This window comes from Zalophus californianus, chromosome 12 (assembly GCF_009762305.2).
Source record: "Zalophus californianus isolate mZalCal1 chromosome 12, mZalCal1.pri.v2, whole genome shotgun sequence".
NCBI classification, from domain to species: domain Eukaryota; kingdom Metazoa; phylum Chordata; class Mammalia; order Carnivora; family Otariidae; genus Zalophus; species Zalophus californianus.
The window spans coordinates 3,919,154-3,941,878 of record NC_045606.1 but is presented as its reverse complement, the minus strand read 5'-3'; the positions used below and the strand labels follow the sequence as shown (position 1 = coordinate 3,941,878).

The window sequence follows — 22,725 nt, the reverse complement described above, 5'->3', positions numbered from 1 at the left end:
AGAGAGAGAGTGCACAAGCAGGTGGGAGGGGTAGAGGGAGAGAGAGAATCTCAAGCAGGCTCCATGCCCAGCGTGGGGACTGATGCAGGACACGATCTCACAACCCTGAGATCATGGCTTGAGCCCAAATCAAGAGTCAGACACTTAACAAATGGAGCCACTTGGGTGCCTCAGGAAAATATTTTTTAATCAACTTTATTAAGGTGTCATAAATGCACACGTTTTAATTTTAGTGTAAACATTTTAATTGCACAGTCCAATGAGTTCTGACATGTCTATTCATGATTTAACCAATACCACTATGAAAATAAATAAATTTCTATTTCCCTGATTGTTCCCTTATGCCACTTCATAATGACTCACAGCTACTTAATAAATGTAACTATTCGTACATTCAACTCTTCATAGGCATTTGGGTCGTTTCTAGTTTTGGCTATTGTGAATAAAGCTTGTATGAACATTTCTGTGTGAGTTTCTGTGTGGAGTTATATATTTTTCTCTTGGGTAAAATTACATGAGAGTTAAGGTGTAGGGTAATATGGTAAGGTAAGTGTAACCTGTCAAGAAACTCCCAAAGTTTATAGAGTTTTGGTTGGGTGATTTTCACACCCACCAGCAATGTATGAGATTTCTACTTGTTTCACATTCTTGCAGTCTTGATATTGCCCATTTTTCACATTTTAACTATCTCAATCAGAGTATAGTACTATCTCATTTGTAGTATAATTTACAGTTACCATACAACTAATGGTACCAAGTATCTTCTTACGTTCTTTGTGAGCACTCATACATATTCTTTTGTGAATTGTTGTTCAGATAGTTTCCGCTTCCCTTTTTATCAGGTTATTTTTCTTCTAAACATTGACTTAGAAAGGTTTATTTATATTTTCTGGAAATAAATCCATGTATATTCTCTGTCAACTTTCTGAATGGTATCTTTCAAATATCAGAAGTTCTAATTTTGATAAAACTAAGTTTCTCAATTTTTTTCTTAATGGCCCAAAGATATTGTGTTAAATTGTGTTAAATAGGAAATTTCTGCTTACCCCAAATTCATAAAGCATTTTTCCTATTTTCTTCTAGAAATACTAACTTTGTCTAATGTGGCCTTGATAAACATAGTTATTGTGCTGAGTTTTTTATTTTTAGGGTTCTTTTTCATACTTAATCATGTCACATAGGAATAAAGACAGTCTCACTTTTTAAATTAGTTTCCATCCCCTTTGTTTTTATTGCCCCGTTGGTCTGGCTGGAACGTTCAGAAAAGGGCTCAACAGAAGTGGTGGGAGTTGGCATCTTTTTCCTCTTCCCCTTGTCACGACCCATGGGCTTTCCCAATTAGGTATGATACTTGTTGGAGGCTTTTCAGAGGTGCCATTGGTTGATGAAGGAGATTGTCTTCTATTCCCTATTTATTTTTATTTTTGATTATGAATGAGATTGAGTTTTGTCATGTTTTTTACACACTGTTGAGAAAATCGTATATATTTTTAGCTGTTATGTTTTATGATGCATTGATGGATACACAAATGTTGAACTGACCTTGCATAAGCTAATGTAAACTACAAGTGATCATCATTTATAACTTCTATATATCACTGGGTTTTATATGCTAACAGTTACGGATTTTTGTATTTATAATCATGAGAGACTTCAGTCTGTACTTTTGTAATTATAAAATTTTAGTATTAGGGCACTGCTGTTTAAAAAATGAATCACAATCATTCCCTCTTCTTGCTTTTTCTGAATAGTTTGGGTAAAATTTGTATAATTTTCTCCAGTGTTTAATTCTTCGTTGACGCTATCTGTACCCACACATTTATTTTTGTTTGGTTTTGCTTTGGGGGTAATGGGGGGAAGGGGTGTGTGTGTGTGTGTGTGTGTGTGTGTGTGTGTGTGTGTGTGGCAGAGATTTATTATGGCTGTTTGGAAACAAATCTTTTTTTTAAAATGGTATATTTCAAACATTTAGAAATACAGAAAATGATACTGTAAAGAAGTATGTACATATATCATTCCAGCAAATAAACAAGTATGTCATCTATTCAAAACATTTTATATTGTCACTTCATATTCTAAGATTTAAAGCAATTTAAATACGAAACAGCTGAAACCTCCTATAAATTAGGCCTCCACAGTCCATTGTCTTTCCTTTTGGCTCAGATATATCTGTTATCAGAATTTGGTATTTTTTATCCCAAGTCAGGATGTTTGACTTTTAACTTTTTTATTGCAGTAATCAATAATGACAGTATTGATTTGCATGAATACACATTGTCTTCCTTAACTTCTGTAATTTGCTTTGTTTGGGCTCAACATTGACCTACGATTAACTTCTCATTTTAAAATTATACAGTTTAATGCTTGGACATGCATATATCCATGAAACTATCACTACAATCAAGAAAAAGATCTTTGCCACAATGCTCAATTTTGCTTATGCCCTTTTGTAATTGATAGTACTTCCACATTCATTCCCAAACAAATACTGATATACCTTGTGTCATGCATTTTTTAACTTTCTATAAGTGGAGTCATGCAGTATATAATGTTTGAATACTTTCACTCAGCAGAATAATTTTGAGATTCACCAGTGTTATTGTATGTATTAATAGTTTGTTCTTTATTGCTGAGTAGTATTCCATTGTATGGATATACCACATTTTGTTTATCCATTCACCTGATGATGGACATTTGGGTTGTTTCCAGTTTTAGGCCATTACAAATAAAGCTGCTATGAACATTCCTGTACAAGTCTTTGTGTGGACATATGTTTTCAGTTCTCCTGGGAAAATACCTATGACTGCAATTGCTGGGTCATACGGTAAGTGTATGTTTAACTTTATAAAAAAAAAAAAGCCAAATTATTTTCTTAAGGCTGTACAATTTCATGTTCTACCAGCAAAGTTGGGGAGTTCTAGTTACTCTAAATCCTTTCCAAAGCGTAGTATGGTCACTCTTTTTTAATTTTACCACTTTCAGTGTGTGTGTGTGTGTGTGTGTGTGTAGTGATATCTCATTGTGGTTTTAATTTTAAATTTCCTTTTAAAAAGATATTTTCAGGTTCCTATTGGATATTGGTATTTCATTTGCACAGTATATGTTTAAATATCTTTCCCATTTTTTAAGTGGTTCTTTGTCTTACTGAGTTGTAAGAGTTCTTAATATAGTATAGACAGAAGTCACTTTCCAATATACAGGTTTTCCCCACTGTCTGAAGTTTCACTTCATGTCACTTTACTTTTATGAAAGACCTACCTTAGTTTTCATTAACTAAAGAAAATCCGAGAGGATTTCCACTTCTATGAAGTGGTAGTTGCTTCTTTGCTTTGCAACATTTCAGCTTCCAGTATGTTTCCTAGGAATGCTCTGCTTTCAGATAGTGAGGAGAACCTGTATGTGCGTGAATGTATTCTCCCAGACTGTGGCCTACTTTTTTGTTTTCAAACAAAAACATTGAAGTCCAATTTACTAATTTTTTATCCTGTGGTTCATGTGTTTTTGTGTTCTAATAAACCTTTGCATATTCTAAGATCACAAAGATTTTCTCCTGTGATTTTCATTTAGTACTTTTGGGTCGTACACTGAGGTCTGTGGTCCGTTTGAGTTAATTTTCTACTTGGTACAAGGTAAGGGTTGATGATCTTTTTTATTTTTTTTTACACCATACAGATACCCTGTCCTGGCGGTCTAGCATGATTTGTTGAAAACTTCTCTTTCTCCATTAAAATGTCCTGGTACCTCTTGTCGAAATTCAGCGGACTGTCCTTTTGTAGGCTTGACTTTGCTCCATCCATCCACATCTTTTATTTCAGCAATACCGAAGTGTCGATTGCTGGAACTTCATAGTAACTATTACACTGCATTAAAAAAAATTGCTTTGATTATTCTACTTTTTGAATTACCATATACAGTTTAGAATTAGCATGCCAATTTCTGCAAATAAGCCTGCTGCGGTTTGAATAGACTGCATTGATGCTAGAGACAAAATTGATAATAATTGTAATCCCAAACACATAGTTCTGATGGTGAACATGGTTATCCATCGTCTGTGTAAATTATTTTAAATTTGTCTCAAGGATGTTTTGTAGTCTGCATATTCTTCTTGGACTATTCTGAAGGATGGCATAGGGTTTTTTGCTCTTGTTTTTAATAATTTGGAATGTAAATAGAATTCTTTTTAATGATTTAATTTTCCAGTTAGCATATAAGAATGCAGTTAATTTTTTTAAAGGAGAATTTTGAAGTGTTTTATTTTTTTTTATTTTTTTCCAAAGATTTTATTTATCTGTCAGAGAGTGAGAGAGAGCAAGCGAGCACAAGCAGAGGAAACAGTGGGCGGAGGGAGAAGCAGGCTTCCCGCTGAGCAGGGAGCCCGATGTGGGACTTGATCCCAGGACCCTGGGATCATGACCTGAGCCGAAGGCAGACGCTTAACTGACTGAGCCACCCAGGCGCCCCAAGAGTGCAGCTAATTTTTTTTGAAGAGGATATTAAATCATGTATTGATTGCACATGATACTGTATGATACGCAGGCTTTATTCCCATTTATAATTTTATCTGATAATATAATTGAATTTAGATATGTTATAAAGGTTATGCCAACAATCATATTAATAACCAAATAAACTCTTTGACTTTGCTTGAGTGATCTTTTAATGTTGAACTCCAGGTCACAACGAACTTACGGTGTCAGTTCAACTATATCAGTGTTTCTGGAGACAATGGCTCCTGTGCCCACGCAGGTTGTATATAAATTTCAGATGCAACCTGGAATCATCTTGAAGGAATTCTAACTTCACATTGTTGGGGTAGTTTACCAGAATGTCTTCAGAGTAGACTGAATTTAAGCTACATTTTTAGAAAGACACATTCATTCAGCATCATGATCAGACTTTAAATTTAGCAATCAATAGCATGGAAGCAAAAAAAAAAAAAAAAAGAAAAAATCCACATTAAAACCCGTCATTGGAATGCTTTACACTCTCCATAGAATAGAAACTAAACTAACCTGTTATGCAGTTCGTCACAAATACAGCCCTCGAGTTTTTGTCCATGCATGTGAGTATTGTCTACAACGTGTCTTCTTTGTGGCAGCTAGGACCTGCCACCAGTGTGCACGGCTGAGTTCGTAAATCTCCTGTAATCTGTAGCTCTCCTGTCACTTCTCTGGCTCTCCTCTCCTGCTCAGCTTTCTTTCCTGGCATTCATTAAAATCTGCCACTGTCATCACTCCTGTTTCTGCTGGAACCACCACAGCCACCTTTGTTGTGTGGTTGGTTGGTAGAACATTGGCCTCTACCACCTTAGGGGCTAGAGCTTCTGCCTCCAAAATTTCCACTGTTTCTTGGGTCCAAGATGAGAAGAGTGATTGTTGTAGTTAATAGAATCATTGTAGCCTTCGTCGCCTCCAGAGTAGCTTCCATCATTACCAGGTCTATGATAACCATCCCTGCTGGTTCCATATCCACCACCACCTTGACTGCCACCAAAGCCATCTCACTTACTGAAGTTCCTCCCTAACTACCACCAAAGTTTCCAGACCCACATCGACTTCTTCGGCTGGATGTAGCACTAGCCATCTTTCACTTAGGGCTTTTCTTACTTCACAGTTGTGGCCTTCACAGTAGGGTATTTCTGAATGATAATCTTGTCTACGGAGTCATGGTTATCAAACATTACAAAAGCAAGGCCTCTCTGGCCACTGTCTTAGTCATGATTTCAATCACTTCAATTTTCCCATCCTTTTCCGAATCTCTTAGGTGATGTTTTTTGGTGTCTTCTTTAATGCCATCAACAAAAATCTTCTTCACAGTTACATAGGCACCAGGTCTTTGCAGATGTTCTCTTGAGACAGCCCACTTTGGTTCCACTACTCTTCCAACCACCTTGTGTGACCTTGCGTTCATGGCTGCATCCACCTCTTCTTCAGTGGCATATGTGACAAACAAAACCTCCCGGGTGCTTCATGTTTGGATCTCTCAGTACTACACGTCCATGAACATTCCCCAGTCCTCACAATGGCTCCTCAGACTCTCATCAGCTGTTTCAAAGACCAAACCTCCGATGAAGAGCTTCCACAGTTACCTGGGCTCTTTGGGAGACTTTGACTTAGGCATGACAGCAGTGGAAGGGGAGACTTTAATGATGCTTGTTCAGTGGCATTCATGGGCAGAAATACTGACCTGGATCATGTGACTCTGTTTAATTCACTGACTAGATCTCGAAATTATTTTTGTACTCTATATTTTTCTTACATGAGTAAACATACCATCTGTAAGTAATAGCGGTTTTACTTGTCTTATAATTGTGCCTTTTATTTCTTTTACTTGTTTTATTGCATTTGCTAGCTCCTCCAATGCAGTGTTGAGTAGAAATAAAAACAGGTATTCTTGCCCTGTTCCCAATATTAGAGATAAATAACTTTTTACTTTCAAGTATGGTATCAACAGTAGGATCTTCTTAGATGCTTATTGCCAGTTTGAAGCAGTCCCCTACCATTCTTGGGTTTTCTGAAGCCTTAATCATGAATAGTTAGTGAATTTTGTCCTATACTTTATCTGCAACTTTTGAAATAATCATACGGTTTTTGTCCTTTATTAGGTTAGTATAGAAATTTGCATTGATTGATTTTCTAATGTCGAAACGACTTTGCATTTCTAATTTCTCTTTTGATATTTTCTTTATCCTATTGATCTTTCAAGAGAAAATTAATTTGCACATATTTGTGAACTTCCCACTTTTTCTTATTTTATGGATTTCCAGCCTCATCGTGTTGTGATTATAAATAATTTGTATGCCAGTCTTTTAGGGTCTGTATTTTGGCCCAAAATATTCTCTATCCCAGGATATATTCCATGTGCACTTGAGAAAAATGGGTATTCCATCACTGTGGGTGGAGTGTTTTATGAATGTCTGTTACGTTTAATTGGTTTATTGTGTTGTCAGCCCTCCACTGATCTTCTGTCTAAAAACTCTATTCAGGGGCGCCTGAGTGGCTCAGTTGGTTAAGCATCCGCCTTGGGCTCAGGTCATGATCCCAAGGTCCTGGGAGCAGGGACCCTGCTTCTCCCTCTCCCTCTGCCTGCCACTCTGCCTACTTGTGCCTGCTCTCTCTCTGTCAAATAAATAAGATCTTTAAAAAAATAAATAAAAACTCTATCCATTATTTGAAGTGAGGTAATGAAATCTCTATTACCGTAAAGCTTTGTCAGTTTCTCCCTTAATTCTGTCAGTTTGCTTTATATATTTTGTGTACCTATTGTTTGTTGTACATATTTTTATAATTGTTATATCTTGGTGAATTGACCCTTTTGTAAGTATGTAGTTTCTTTCTTTTCCTCTTAATAACAGTTTTTGACTATTCTCTTTAGTGTATATTATTAGTACAGCAACCCAGCTCTTTTTTCATTACTATTTTCATGGAATATCTTTTTTCATTCTTTCACTTTCAACCTGTTTGTTTCTTTTGATCTAAAGTGAGTCTCCTACAGGTTGCATATAGTTGTATCATGTTTTATTTATTCATTCTGTCAATCTCCAACTTCTGGTAGTGGAATTTAATCCATTTATGTTGAAGTAATTACAGATAGGAAAAGACTTATTTCTGCCACATTATTATTTCTGGTATGTTGATTGTTTTCCAGAGTTCTTTCAGAGTTAACTCTGAGAGTTTTGCTTGATTTTTTTCGTATCTTTTTGGTTGGGACAGCCTTTTGGAGCTACCAGTGTTTTTGCTGGTATCACTGTCTATTCATTTTTTGAAACTTTTGTTTCTCTTTATTCTACAGAATGGGCAATTCCTGTTGGTATATCTTCATATTTACTGACATATTCTACTTTTGTCATTATTTTGCTATTAAACAGATCTAGGGTTTTTTTTTTTAATATTTTAGTTTTGTGGTCTAGAATTTTATTTGCTTTAGAGCTTCCATTTCTTTGATGCAATTTTCCAATCTGCTTACTTATTATGGTAATATATGTCCTTGGATACATTTATGCTACCTGCTGTAAAGTCTTTATAGCTAATTACCACATCTGTGTTATTTTGGATCTGTTTCTACTGATCTTTTTCCTCTTGACTATGAGTCACAGTTTTCTGTGTCTTTGAAAATCTAATAATGTTTATGATATACTAAACTTTATGGATAGTACTGTGTAGAGTCTTCTGGTTTATTTTTCTTCTGAAGATTGTTGATTTATGTTTTAATAATATGACAGATTCAAAATCTAAACTCTTTCCCCCAGCATAGGTATCATCTCTGTTTATTCAGCCTTCCAACTCTTGCTTTTTGCTGAGCTGCTTGCAACGTCATTGACACATGTGAAGGTTATGCATTAGCCAGTTATCTGGGGTTGGAGTTTATATGCAGATTAAATGAGCTCCTGATTCTGTTTCACTGAATTTTTCCCATCACTTTCCATTTGTTCTGGTGGCCTAAAAGTCTGTCCTTTTATTTTTTGTAACCAGTGAGACTGAATTTCTGCTTCAGTGTTACCCACCCATGGGCCACATAGACAGGTGAGTGCCCACTGCAGTGATAAAACAATGATTTTACCCAGTAAAGTTCCCCTTTCAGGAGTTAGCATGCCTTCGGTATCTGCCTGCTTTTGCTACCTCTTCAGTGCTGTGAAATCGTGTGTACTGCTTTTTCCAGATTTTATCACTTTTACTGCAGATGGATTAATTTGGTACAAGTTAGAATTGGAGTTCTTACCACTTGTTTTTGGTACATATTTTTTGTTTGTATAATGTAGTATGAGTCTTACTGCTTCTTTCTTTCTTTTTAGAAAAGGCTTACCTGCCTCATAGTTATGAAAAAAAGGTTTTCTAGTAATTTATTCCACTAATACCAAAATTTTCTTTACCCTAAGATCTAAAATAAGGGTACATGCCATATATATGTCTTTTAAAATCTCCTCTTTTTTGTTTTACTGATTGTGGTAATTACTAAACTTATTAAGTGTCTTGATGTCTAGAGGGGATAAACCACCTTCTTTACACTTTTTAAATGCTACCAGTTTTGAATTGTTCGTCAGGTTACATAAAAGAAAATTGTGGTTGAGATTTTATTTGAGTGTATTGCTGGTATAAATTAATTGGGTTAATATTTACATTTTTGCTTTCACAGCATAAAGTTGGATTTTTAAAAATCCAGCCTGAGAATCTAATAGTAGGCCATTTTAACTGATTCACATTATTGTAGACTGTATTTGTGAGATTCATTCATATTTTTGTGGTTATAAAACTATCTTTAAAAATTTCTATTTCTACATAATATTCTATCATGAATATATAAAGGTGTATATATCTGTTTCATTGTTTGAAATTGCTTCGTACTTCTGGGGTTTTTTTTGCCATGAATATCTTTGTTTATATACCCTAGTCTCCAAGATTCTTCAACGTCTTTACCTAACACTGGGTCTTAAGACATGCAGTTCATTAAAATATATCAGCATGCTTTCCAAATTTGGTGTATTAATTAACACTTCTACAATAGCAACATAGGAGAAATCCTGTATGCAGTTCTTGGCATAATCAATCGCACTTTACATATTTGCAATCTGATGACCCTGTGTAATGCATCACATTTTTTTAAACTGTGGTAGAATATACATAAAATAATGTTTTAAGCATATTTAAGTGTACAATTTTATGGCATTAAGCACATATACATTGTTGTACAACCATCAGCACCATCCATCTCTAGAACTTTTTCCATCTTCCTCATTGAAATTCTGTACCTATTAAATAGTCTGCAGTCCCCTCTTCCTTTAGTCCCTGACAATCACCACTCTTCTGTCTCTGTAAATTTGACTACTACAGGTACCCCATATAAATAGAAATTTACAGTATTTGTTCTTTTGTGCTTGGCTTATTTCCCTTAGCATCTCTTTTGTATCATATGTCAGAATTCCTTTCTTTTTAAGACTGAATAATATTCCATTGTATGGATGGACCACATTCCCATTCTCTTTAAAATGTGTGGTAGGTTACCATGACACATTTTCAACTCATTCCACATTACTTTTCATAGTTTCACATTCTCACATTTGTTTCACATTAGTTCACCTAACACGTATATACCACATCTTCTTTCTTTTATTTTATAATTTTTTTTACTTGAGTATAGTTGACACACAATGTTACATTAATTTCAGGTGTACAACATAGTGATCTGACAAGCTTATGCATAATGCTATGTTTACCACAAGTGTAGCTACCATCTGTCCCCATACAATGCTATTGCAGTATCAGTGCTTATATTCCCTGTGCCGTGTCTTTTATTCCTGTGACTTGTACTAAACCTTCTCTGTCCACATGCATGTACCACATTTAATTTTTATCCATTCATCTGTCATTGGAAATTGGGGTTGTTTCCACCTCTAGGCTGTTGTGAATAATGCTGCAGCAAACATGATGTGCAAATATCTCTTTGAGACCCTGCTTTGAGATCTTTTGGATAAATACTGTATCAGTCCGTTTGGGCTTCCATTACAAAATCCCAGACTGGATGGCTTAAACAGTACAATTTTTTTCCCCCACAGTTCTGGAGTCTAGAAGTCCAGGTTCAAGGTTTTGGTTTCCCATGAGTGCTTTCTTCTTGGCTTGCAGATGGCATAGCCTGCCACCTTCTCATTACATCCTCAGATGGTCTTGGTTAATGTGTACAGAAGGAGAGAGAGAGCTGGCACTCTGTTCTCCCTTCTTATAAGGACCCTAATACTATCAGATCAGAGTTCCACTCTTAGGACCTCATCTAACTGTAATTACTTCCTAAGAGGCCCCATCTATAGAGAGAGCCACACTGGGAGTTAAGTCTTCAACATACACATTTTAGAGAGGCATACACCTTCAGTCCATATACTTATACTCAGAAGTAGAATCACTGGATCATATGGTAGTTCAGTTTTTCATTTTTGGAGGAGCCACCATACACAGAGGCAGCACCATTTTACATCCCCACCAACAAAGCACAAGGCTTACAGTTTCTCTGCATCTTGGCCAACACTTGTTATTTTACTTTTTTTTTTTTTCTTTTAATAACTTGCCATCCTAATGTGTGTGAAGTGGTGTCTCATTGTGCTGTTGATTCTCATTTCCTTGATGGTTAGTGATGTTGAATATCTTTTCATGTATTTATTGGTTATTTGTATGTCTTGTTTGGAGAAATGGCTACTCAAAGCTTTTGCCTACTTTTTAATTGGGTTGTTTAATTTTTGTTGTTGAATTAGAGTTCTTTATTATTTTGCATATTAACCTCCTTTGCAAATAATTTATGTTTTTGTGCATATGCTTTTGGTGTTATATTAAACAAACCATTGAAAATTGTAATGTCATGCATCTTTTATCTTACATTTTCTTCCAAGAGTTTTACAGTTTTAGCTCTTCTGTTTGTATCTTTGATCTTTTTGAGCTAACTTTTACATACGGCTTAACGTAGGAGTCCAGCCTCATACATTTGCATGTGGATATCCCCCTTACCTACTACCATTTGTTGACAAGACTGCCCTTGCCTCATTTGAATGATCTTGGTACCCTTGTTCCAAATCATTTGAGAGTTTATTTCTTGACTATTTTATTCTGTTTGTCTCAAGCTCTATCTTTATGCCAGGACCGGACCATTTTTATCATTGTAGCTTTGTAGTGTTAAAATCAGCAAGTATGAAATTTACAGGTTTGTTTTTCAAAATTGTTTTGGCTCTTCTTCATCCCTTCAGTTTCAGTGAATTTTAGGATGGATTTTTCTTTTTCTGAAAACATGGTCACTGGGATTTTGGTGGAATTTGCATAGAATCTGTGAATGGTTTCCAGTAGCATTGACATCTTAACAATATTAAATGTCCCAACCCATGAACATGAGATGTCTTTCCATTTATTTGTGTCTTTGATTTCTTTCAGTAATTTTTAGTAGTTTTTGGTATACAGGTATTATGCCTTGTTGGTTATTTACCCCTAAATAGTATATTTTGATGCTCTTGTAAGTAGAACTGTTTTTCTTAATTTTCTTTTTGGATTGTTCATTGTTAGTGTATAGAAACACAGATGATTTTTGCATGTCAATTTTGTGTCTTGTAACTTGGCTTAATTTGTTTATTAGGTCAATTAGGGTTTTTTTTTTTTGGTGGATTCTTTAGGGCTTTTTGCATAGAAGATCATACTATCTGTGGACAGGCTAACGTTACTTCTTTCTAATTTGAATTCTTTTTTTTTTTTTTGCCTTGCCCTGGGTAAGACTTCCAATATTATATTAAAAGAAACAGAGATAATAGTCATCCTTATCTTTTTCCTCATCTTAGAGGAAAAGCTTATAGTCTCTTATGGTTATGATACTGACTGGGTTTTCATGAAGGCCCTTTATCAGGTTGAGGAAAATCCATTTTATTCCTCTCTTTTAAGTGTTTTTTCTTAACATTAAATAAGTATCTATTATATTATCCATTACCAAACATGGTTTTAAGTGATATGAGAGGGAATTATCAAAAACACACACAATTTTAGCTTGTGGGAATTTTAGGGAATGTGTAATCTAATGGGATATAAATCTGAACATATGAAAATTTACGTAGCAGTTAATGACTAAATGTAGTAAGGGCCACATGGGTGATACAGATTTGCTATAGGAGCTCAAGAATAAGGAGAACACAAGATTGAGTTTTGTCATGGTATCCTGAGTGCTGCGTATGTTTCAGTCAGTGCATTAAGCTCTGCTTACCCCACAGAAATATACATTTCACTCATTTCTTTATAATAATAACTGAAGCTTTGCTAAAAGTTTGGCCAGTGTTTTCTTAAACACCAAAGATTTTGATGCAGGAAGTATCCAAATTTTGTAATCAAGGAACTTGAATCTCGGCAATCTTATGGTACTTGCATGTGTTCATAAAGATACTAAGTGAAAAATTAGAATTTGAAACCAAATTTGACTCACTACAAAACTCCTCTCCTTTTTATTTGACTACTTTGCCTTGTGCTCCTTTACTTATGTTCCTGTGGTATCTTTCATACCTATTGAGGTATAATTAACAAAATTGTAAGATATTCAAGGTGTACATTGTGATGACGTGATATATGTATGCATGGTGGGAGGATTTCTCCCATCTGGTTCATTAACACCCCCATCACCTCACATATTTATTTTTTTATTTGATTTGATTTGATTTGATTTGATTTGATTTTATCTTTAATGAGAACCTTTAAGTTCTTCTTTCTTAGGGTGCAAGCTTTTGGCTATAAGATGGATAAAGTCTAACGATCTAACATAGTAACTATGGTTGATAATACCCCATTATATAATTGAAATTTGCTTAGAGTTTTTACTGTAACATGATGTTGAATTTTGTCAAATGCTTTTTGTGCAGTTAAGATGATTGTATGGTATTCCTCCCCCCATCATTCTGTTAATGTGATATAAGGAACTGTCCTTGATTTTCATATATCAAACTGTCCTTGCATTTTAGGAATAAACCCTCCGTGACCATGGTATATAATCCTTTTAATATGCTGTTAAATTGGTTTAGTATTTTTTGGAGGATTTTTCCATCAATATTCAGAAGGTTTATTAGTCCATAGGTTTGTTTTCATGTACTATCTTTGGCTTTAGTAATAGGGCAATTCTGCCCTTACCGAATGAGTCCAGAAGTTTTCCTTCCACTTCAGTTTTTAAAAGAGTTTGAGAAGTATTGGGGTTAATGATTTTCTTTTTTTTTTTTAAATATTTGGTAGAATTCATCTGTGAAGACATATAGACTTGGCCTCTTATTTGTTGGAAGGTTTTGGTTATCTTACGTTTTGTTGTATTTTTAAAAAATTTTTAATAGTAGTTAGAAAGCTCATAACATAAAATCATCTACCTTGACCATTTTTAAGTATACAGTTCAGTAGCCCTAACTTGACATTGTTGTACAGCAGATATCTAAAACTTTCCATAACCTCTTGTTTTTTTGTTTTTTTCTTTTTATTATTATGTTATGTTTTCCATAACCTCTTGAACAACAACTTCCATTTCTTCCTCCTCCAGCTCCTAGAAACCACAGCTCTTTCTATTTCTCTGAGTTGGATTTGTTTAGGTACTTCTTGTACTATTTATTTTTTTTATAACTGGCCTCAGTTCACTTAGCATAATATTCTCAAGTTTCGTCCATAACACAGCACGTTGCAGGATTTATTTCTTAAGGCTGAACGATATGCTGCTGTGTATATATACCGCATTTTCTTTATCCGTTTACCCACTGAGGGACTCTTGGGCTCTTTTCGCCAACACTGCAGTGAACAAAGGTTTAGAGATGTCCCTTCAGGATCCTGCTTTCAGTTTTCTTGTCTCTGTATCTGGAAGTGGAACTGCTTGATCATATGGTACATCCATTTTTAATGTTTTGAGGAACCTCCATATTTTTCCTATAGCAGTTGCACCATCCTGCATTCCCACCAACCGTGCATAAGGGCTCCAATTTCTTCACATCGTCACCAACACTTCTTTTCTTTTCTTTTTTTTTTTTGATAGTGTCCATTCTAATGTGTGTGAAGTGATACCATACTCTAGTTTTGATTTGTACTTCCCTAATAATTAATGACGTTGAGAACCTTCTCATATGTTTGGTCCTTTGTGCTCTCTTCTGATTCCTCTGTATACTTGGCTGCCTTTTTTTTTTTTTTTTTTTGCTTGTTTTTTAATATCTTCATTTTCCTGAGAGTCCGCGCGCTGATTCTTCTGTGGTCCTTTGGTGTTCTGTCGTATTCCTCAGTCACCAGTCTCTGGCCCCAGGTATCTGGGGGTCTGTCATCACCTTGTGGTTCTCAGAAATATGCCCAGGACTTCCCCTAGCCTGAGATTTGAACGAGTTCTGAAAGGAGCAACACTGAGACCAACCCCTCAGGTGGCCATCGGACAGGTGGCCGATCCCATCTGCTCTGCTCTCTGGTGTGTGGGATGGAACCCAGCACTGGGCTGCTACCCACCCCCCCGCCCCCGAAACCGTGGGTCTGCCCTGGGGAGGAGCCGGGACAAGGTCGAGCAAAAAATGCCACAAATTTTGTACCATTTGGAACATGACTTCTCGATTTTGTGTTCATTTGGTTGCTGTTGATCTTCAACTAATTTTCAGACCTCCTACAAGGTTATTTTAGCCAGTCTCTAGTTGTTTATTTAATATTTCCATGGGGACCTGGAGCTGTCCTTTTGCTGAAGTCACTGTCAGTATATTAGAGTTTGCTATTGATTTGCATTTCCCAAATTCTTAATTTCTTTGAGCGGTTTTGGTGTGTGTGTGTGTGTGTGTGTGTGTGTCTCAATAAAAACGACATTAGTCAGACATTTTTTTCTCATTTATTTCTATTTTTAAATTGGTTTTCTGTCCTCATTGATTTATAGGAATTATTTGTATATTCTGGATGGTATTCTATTGGTTATTGCTGCAACTGTGACCCAGTTTTGTTGCTTGACTATTCCTACTTTTATCATTTTTAATTAAGTTCTTAATTTTAATACCACATGTATCACATGTTTTATATTATGCTTAGTTATTTCCCTTTTTAAGGAAGTATTCCCTGTCCTAAATTCATGAAGATATTTTCCTCTGCCTGCTTTTCATTTCCTTGTATGTCAGTACTGATCAGTCATCAGTGCTTCCTGCTCCTCTTACCAAGATTTAATCAGGTTGCTCTCAAAACTGCAGCTGGGAACCATTCTGCTCAGTGAGACTAAAAACTAGAAGATAATTTTGCTAATCCTCTACTTTAAATTTAAATAACATTTGAGAATTTTTCCTCCATTCCACATAAAAGAGAACATGACATTTTAGGATATGTCGTAGGAGAGAGTGCGATAGGTAAGGACTCTGAGGTATTGTACATACTGTGTTATAAAGATTTATGAATTCTAAGGACATTTATTAGAAGATCATATTTATTTAAACTTGGGTTTAGATGCCAGTGTCAGCTCTGCTGGTGATCCTCGGTATAAAGTATGTGTGTAAGGACTGCCTGCAGATTTATGTTTCTCTTCTCCCTGTGTATTGACTTAACACTGATACCTTTTCTCAGCATTTCCATATTTGTGCTTTAAGAAATATTAATATGTGTTTTGAAAGAAAGAGTACCATGATCACACACCTTTGAAAAATGTCACATCATGACAATCTTACCCTATACATCACCACTTTAAATACTGTTGTTACTGCAGCAAAAAACCTACTTAACTTTGTTTAACCAGTATTTTTTATCTGCAACATTATTCCCCAAAATATCTATTAAAACCAGAATGAAAGGGCGCCTGGGTGGCTCAGATGGTTAAGCGTCTGCCTTCGGCTCACGTCATGATCCCGGGGTCCTGGGATCGAGTCCCACATCGGGCTCCCTGCTCCTTGGGAGCCTGCTTCTCCCTCTACTTCTCTCTCTCTCTCTCTCTCTCTCTCTCCCTCTCTCTCCCTCTGTCTCTCATGAATAAATAAATAAAATCTTAAAAAAAAAAAGAAATCCTTTAAAAAAGAAAACAGAATGAAAAATACCTTCTCTGAGTAACAGTTAAAATATTTCCCAGTTTGAAAGAATATTTTTGAAAGGGTGATATGAAATTGAATAATGTACCATGACCCAGATCCAAACAGTGGCACATATTATTGATCATGGTGCCAGAAAAAGAATCTTCTCTGATGGCCCATAACAACCATGCCTTAGATGTGCAACGAACATCTCTGTGAAGCCTTGGCTGACTACATTTGCAGTAGGAAAAGGAGGACCAGGGTAACCAGAGACCCCAGCCCAGTTAGAGAGCTTGGCGTCACGTGGCCTTCATGCGTGGCAGGAGGCGGTCCCACAGACAACAGAGCATTTATTGAAGGCTTGCGGTATTCTGGATGCGTTTTCATCTAAATCATCTGATTTCAGTCCTCGCATAATAGTACAGACTTGGTTGTTACTGCACCTGTTTTACAAATGAGGAAGCTAGAACTAAGAGTTGATCACTTACCCTGAATCCCAAAGTCAGTCAATGACTGAGGATGTATTTGCCCTTGGAATCTTTCTGCCCTTCTTTACTTTCTGTCAGGCAGAGATCACTGTGGTAAGATACTCATTATATACAGTTATCCATACGTTAGGGATGATCAAACTGAGTTAAGTTAGTAATTTTTCCGAAGTTAAACATTCAGCAAGTGACAGAAATAGGACGTGAGGTCAGGAGATTATTAGAAATAAAGTGGAAGATCTTCCCATATCTAGGGCTATCTGTGCATCAAAGGTGTGGTTCTTAGCGTGGGCCCTCTTTCGCGCTGTGGTTTCTGCTGCAGCCCACCAGGATCCAGCTGACTTTCTCAACCCAACGTTACGTGATCAGTAAAACCGTGTGGGGTCACAGTCTTGGTCTAAGCCAGTGTCAGAGTGAAAAGTTACAACTTGTCACTTATATGAGGTATTTAGGAACAGACAGTAGAAGGGTTGCTGCTAGGCATTAGGGGAGGGGGAAATGGAGAGGTGTTTAATGAATATAGACTTGCAGTTTTTCCCAGATGAGAAAGTTCTGGAAGTTAGTTGTACAACAACGTGAATATACTTTACAGTGTTGAACTGTACACTTAAGAATGGTTAAGATGGTACATTTTATGTATATTTTGCCACGATTAACAACAAATTATAAAAAGGAAAAAGAGTCTTTTTTGAAGATGTATCCTCCATGTAAAATTAACTGATGTGGCAGTTGAGGAAACTGTTGCCTATTAACTTATTCTTTCTTCACAGTGATCTGCAGCCCTGGGTCTTACAACCCCCGTGATGGAACCCATTGCCTTCAATGCAATAGCAGCCTGGCGTTTGGAGCAAAAGCATGCGTATAGGCCATGAGTTTGAGATCTCTAGTGGTTTGTTAAACACAAAAGTATATTTTTGAAATATTAATACATAATAAATCACTATTATGCCAAAATTAAATATATTAGATTTTACAAAATACGGTGTCATCATTTTAATTGAAACATTACATGTCCAAATGCTTTACGAATGGACCATCCACTGATCTTTATACATTAATGCCAGAACTACATATGACTTCAGAATATTTCTTGGATCGCTGTTTTTTAAAAAGGGTTTCAAATATACTCTATTGGTGTTAGCCCAAAAGATTTTTCAGGATTATATTAAAACAGCCCATTCTCTTTACAGTATGTTGACTAGTCTCAGGCCACCATATTCTTCCATAGTCATTTTAATTCCAGCTTGTTTCCTTCCTTTAATTTTATGAGATTTTATTTCTTCTGGTGTGACCTTTCATAGCTGAAGGTCACTTTTTAAAAAGCCTTTGCATCTTATGGTTGCAACTTTTAGCCACTTCAGTGTAAGGCCAGGTCCCAACAACTCGATGGGTTTTTAATGTAGTTCAGGGTGGCAGTCTTCACCTTTTTGGTTTAGAGGCCTTTAAATTACCTTTCTGACATTTTAGAATGGAATAACCATTGTATGTGCCTAAATTAACCTTTGAACTTTCACAGTGTGGAGAGAGAGAAATTAGGCAATTTCTTGCCCCGAAGACACCTCTAGGGAAAAGTATCAAACGATCATCATATCTTTTATTGCATTTCCTTTATCATTAAAGTGTTACATCACAGATACTTCTGCCACCACCACCATACCCTCTCTCACAGTGGGGTGCTGTATTTGAATATGAAAAATTACTGATAATGTAAGGGTTTAAATACCAGAAAAATACATGAGCCACTTACAGAAGAGTAGTTTCTCAATTTTTTTATTGTTTCATTTGTACTGGTAACACTTTATCTTCTCTTGGACATTCCCTGTTTTTTTCCCTTCATATTTCCTTTCTTAAGACATAAACATTTGTAAATGGCAAATATACACAGGTGGTATCTAGGCACAACTGTGCATTGACAGGGAAAAAGTTTACTTGTATCTAGGATCTATTTGACTTTTTAAAATTGACCAGTTAATAAGTTAGTCTCCCGTTTGGTCATGCTGTGGACAAACATTACCCTGGAATTCTCACATAAGTACAAAGGGAAGTGAAATGACATTTCTTTGTTAGCCTTGGTGATCTTTTTAAAAAAATTCCTTGTAACTCATAATCATGATGTAATTGTTTTCATACGGTTTTTAGAGGTTTTTTCCTTTAAAAATCTTTCTTTGCTGGAGTGGAATAAGTCACATATTTGCCATTATACTGTTTGGCGGGGCTATGGTTCTTACAGTACATGTCTTTTGTAACTAGTAAAAGACCTCCTAAGTCTCCATCTCTAAAAGCAGTGCAGCCTCTGAAGCTTTCCAGATTTCTTAATTGTGTAATAAGATGAACTGAAATACATTTTCTTTAGTACTGCCTGAGTTTGGATTAACTTTTTTCCTGGTATTTAAAAATGCTGAGGAATTTAACTTATGAAACATTGTCCTAGGGATGAACAATATCAGCTCAATAGCTAGTCAGCCTGGGGAAGCAGAGCAGAGTTATAATGGTGGTGCAATACTGGAGACCGGAATCCAGTCCAGCAGAGAAGGTGGTCTGGGTTAAGAGTAGACAAACAATAGGGGAGTCGTGGGCGGGAGGCATGGAAGTGCCCTAGGAGTATAAATACATACTTCAGTAATTGAGATAACTGTTGCCTCTATTAACATATAACGTAGACTGTTGGAAATTGTTTTGAGTGATGACAGTGCGTAGGGTAAAAATTACAAACTAATCCCTGAGAGAGATTATTGTCATAATGCAGTTTCAAGTGTTTGTTATTTTTGTTTGCATCAGGATAATATCTTACATTTATATAATGCCTTAATTTTAACAAAGCATTTTTTAACTTTAAAACAATGTGATGTTTACATCAACCTGCAAAGCTAGGGCAAATTTGATTCCCATTTTATATTTTATTCATCAGATCTTTTTCTTACTATAAATGTGTAAATGTGTATTCATTTGGTAATATGTAAAAAGAGCCTTAACAAGGTTGATCCGGGAATGTCACTTACCGGAAACTATCTTAAGAAAGTAAATCAGAAATCAGGTGGAATGTTATGCCCAATGGTATTGACATCCACATTCTATATAACAACGAAAACGGAATTAACATCGATGACCTACAAGAGTGAAGTGGTTGAGTAAATTGTGCTATTTCCATAGGATAGAATGTTCTGTACTATTCCTTAAGAGTTTTGAATCAAATGAACAGTTGTTTTATGTAACAGGATCATGTGGGAGGTTTTTTTGGTATCCTCTGTTTCTCAAATTTCCTACAAAGAAACAAGTTACTTTCAAAATCTTGGGAAGCAGTAAACATACTTGGAAAAACTAATAGTCACAATTGGCAGAAGACATTATTGCTCACCTCTCCAGTATGAGTTCGCTTCTGCCCTTCTTCCCAGCAGAGCACCAAGTTTGTTTACTCCAGAGAGAGTCCTTCTGGCAACTGCTATGTTGAAACCGCGGACCGACTTGAGGACACCGAGTGGAGATATCCAAAGAATCAGGGCCTCGATGATGGTGTTGAACCACTGCCCGACTTGTGTCTGAGCCCCGGCCTGCTCTGGACTTGCCCAGTTGTGTGAGATGAGAACATGCCTTGTGTCACAGCAAGCTAGGTTTTCTGTTAACCTACAGCCACAAGGATCCTAACTGATAAGAGTATTCATTACAGTAGCGGGGAATACCACTTACAATTTCAGAACCCAGATGTCAGCGATGCTAACATTTCCTGTTTTGGGGTGAGTGTTTTATGCATGTTACAGATACCAGTATTCCCTTAATATTATGGTGTTTTTTCCATGCTATTTTTTTTTCACTTCATTAACATCATTATAATTACTATAATATTTGGTACACTTTAGCAAAATTAATATGGCTAAGTATTTCTAATTTGTGGATGTTTTCTATTGCTTTCCAAAGTTTCATTGTTAACATACAGCATGACAGCTAACATTTTCTTTCTTAATACTCTGTGGTATTTTGAAGTCTTCTCTATGCTAAGTAGCCAGAAGTAGAATGCCAGATTTGGGTATTTCTTTTTTTTTTTTTAAGTTTTTTTTTTTTTTTTTTTTTTAAGATTTTATTTATTTATTAGAGAGAATGAGAGATAGAGAACACGAGAGGGAAGAGGGTCAGAGGGAGAAGCAGACCCCCCGCTGAGCAGGGAGCCCGATGTGGGACTCGATCCCGGGACTCCAGGATCATGACCTGAGCCGAAGGCAGTCTCTTAACCAACTGAGCCACCCAGGCGCCCCAGATTTGGGTATTTCTAATCCTCTGGACCATTTGCCAGTCTCCTTCCTAAAGGAAGGTACCAATTTATACTCCCACGAGTAATATATCCAAGTACACACTTCACTGCACCCTCTCTGACAGCAATTTTTAAATCGTTATTTTGATACCTGGAAGTTTCCCATATATTAGTTATGTTGAGCATGGGTGAGGGCTTTCCTCATAGAGTAGTCCTGCTACTGCTGGTAATCGCTTGTTTACCGACTCCGCACAATGTGAGAGGTTTTCTCTGAAATCCTTCATGTAGATTTTCATATTTAATATTCCCAACTCTGTGGCTTATTACTATTATTCTCGTTTTCTGTATGAGAAAAATGAGTCACAGTAATTCTGTAACTTTCCCAGCTTACGCAGCTGGTAAGTGTGAAGATGTGTGCCAGTTTTCATTGGGTTCTGCTGCAAGTCACAGAGAGTCCCGACTTGGTGGTTTCTTTTCTCTCTCAAGTCCAGCAAGGTCAGCTCAGAGCTGCCGCAGTGGCAGCATGGTGCCGTCGTCCCCTCCGGCCACTCGTCCTTTGTGCGCCCCCTCCTTAGTGCAGCTTTTGTCCTCACGGTTGCTGGGGGCTGATGTGCTTCTAGGCCTTGAGTTTACCTTCCGTTCAGAAACAAAAGATGAAAATGAAAACCCAATACAAGACTTCTAAATTAAACTGAATGGAATAATGTCACAAGGACCCCAATAGTGGGCTGATAATATTCAGGTTTTGGTCTCATTAATAGAAAAAAGGAATAAAAGACATGGACTTGGGTGTTAGTGGGTCAGTGTCTTTTTCTCATACAGATCATCCCTTTAACTAGGCTGCATCAATACTCACCCTTCACATTATTGGTTCTACATGTGATATGCTCATTCCCTTTCCCAGGTAGTACGGCCTCGAGCTCTCATCCAGTTACTGCAACCAGGTTGAAGTTCACACTCATGGGTGATGTATAGAAGCTTACGTGAGGTCCAGGGCCCCTGGGGTCTGGACAGTTCATTTGCCTCCAACCTTCGCAATATAAAATGGGTGAGAAGGAAGTGGGTAATTAAAAATATCCATTCAGAAAAGAGAGGAAAGAGAAATATCCCAGTCACCCATTCAGGTGGACAAGATACAGTGAGATCCTCCCACCATCAAACTGGTTTAAATTCTTTGATTTGATTCTGGTTCTAACCTGTGGTTATCCTTCTTATGCATTATATTCCACTTTCTGATTTCAGTTCACTCTCTACTGGAAGTCAGGGACCCATGACACTCAGGCTGACACTGGTCAGATTTCAGTATCCAAGGGGCCATTGTGTTGAGTTCTTTTGGGTTTGTGTCATCATGGTCAAGTGTGTTGACAAGATGCAGGTGTGCCTCAAGGGCTCAGCTTGTCCCCACTCTGCCTGTGTCTCGCCCTGGGATGGCTGGCTCTGCTAGCCACCAGTGACCTCAGGCATGCCGCCCACTGATCGGTGTACACAGGAGGCGCTTCCCCAGACGTCTCGCTTTC

General features: G+C 36.7%; 1 protein-coding gene and 1 long non-coding RNA gene across 6 annotated transcripts in view; one reads left to right on the top strand and one right to left on the bottom strand.

The window, feature by feature from the left end:
* LOC113910926 (zona pellucida binding protein) overlaps window positions 1-17,943 on the top strand; it is a 104,711-nt gene extending 86,768 nt beyond the window's left edge. For all 5 annotated transcript variants that reach the window (XM_027572987.2, XM_027572992.2, XM_027572988.2 and 2 more), the window contains one exon: window positions 17,736-17,943. In XM_027572987.2, coding sequence (XP_027428788.1) covers window positions 17,736-17,830 — 95 coding nt within the window. In that variant the 3' untranslated portion in view covers window positions 17,831-17,943. The remainder of the gene's footprint in view (window positions 1-17,735) is intronic.
* A 3,541-nt stretch (window positions 17,944-21,484) lies between these two features.
* On the bottom strand, window positions 21,485-22,472 carry LOC113910991. Its single transcript, XR_003516344.1, has 3 exons — window positions 22,405-22,472; window positions 22,065-22,238; window positions 21,485-21,841 (listed from the first exon to the last, which is right to left on the bottom strand). It is a non-coding gene; the product is annotated as an uncharacterized LOC113910991 (long non-coding RNA).
* Window positions 22,473-22,725: the final 253 nt, after the last annotated feature.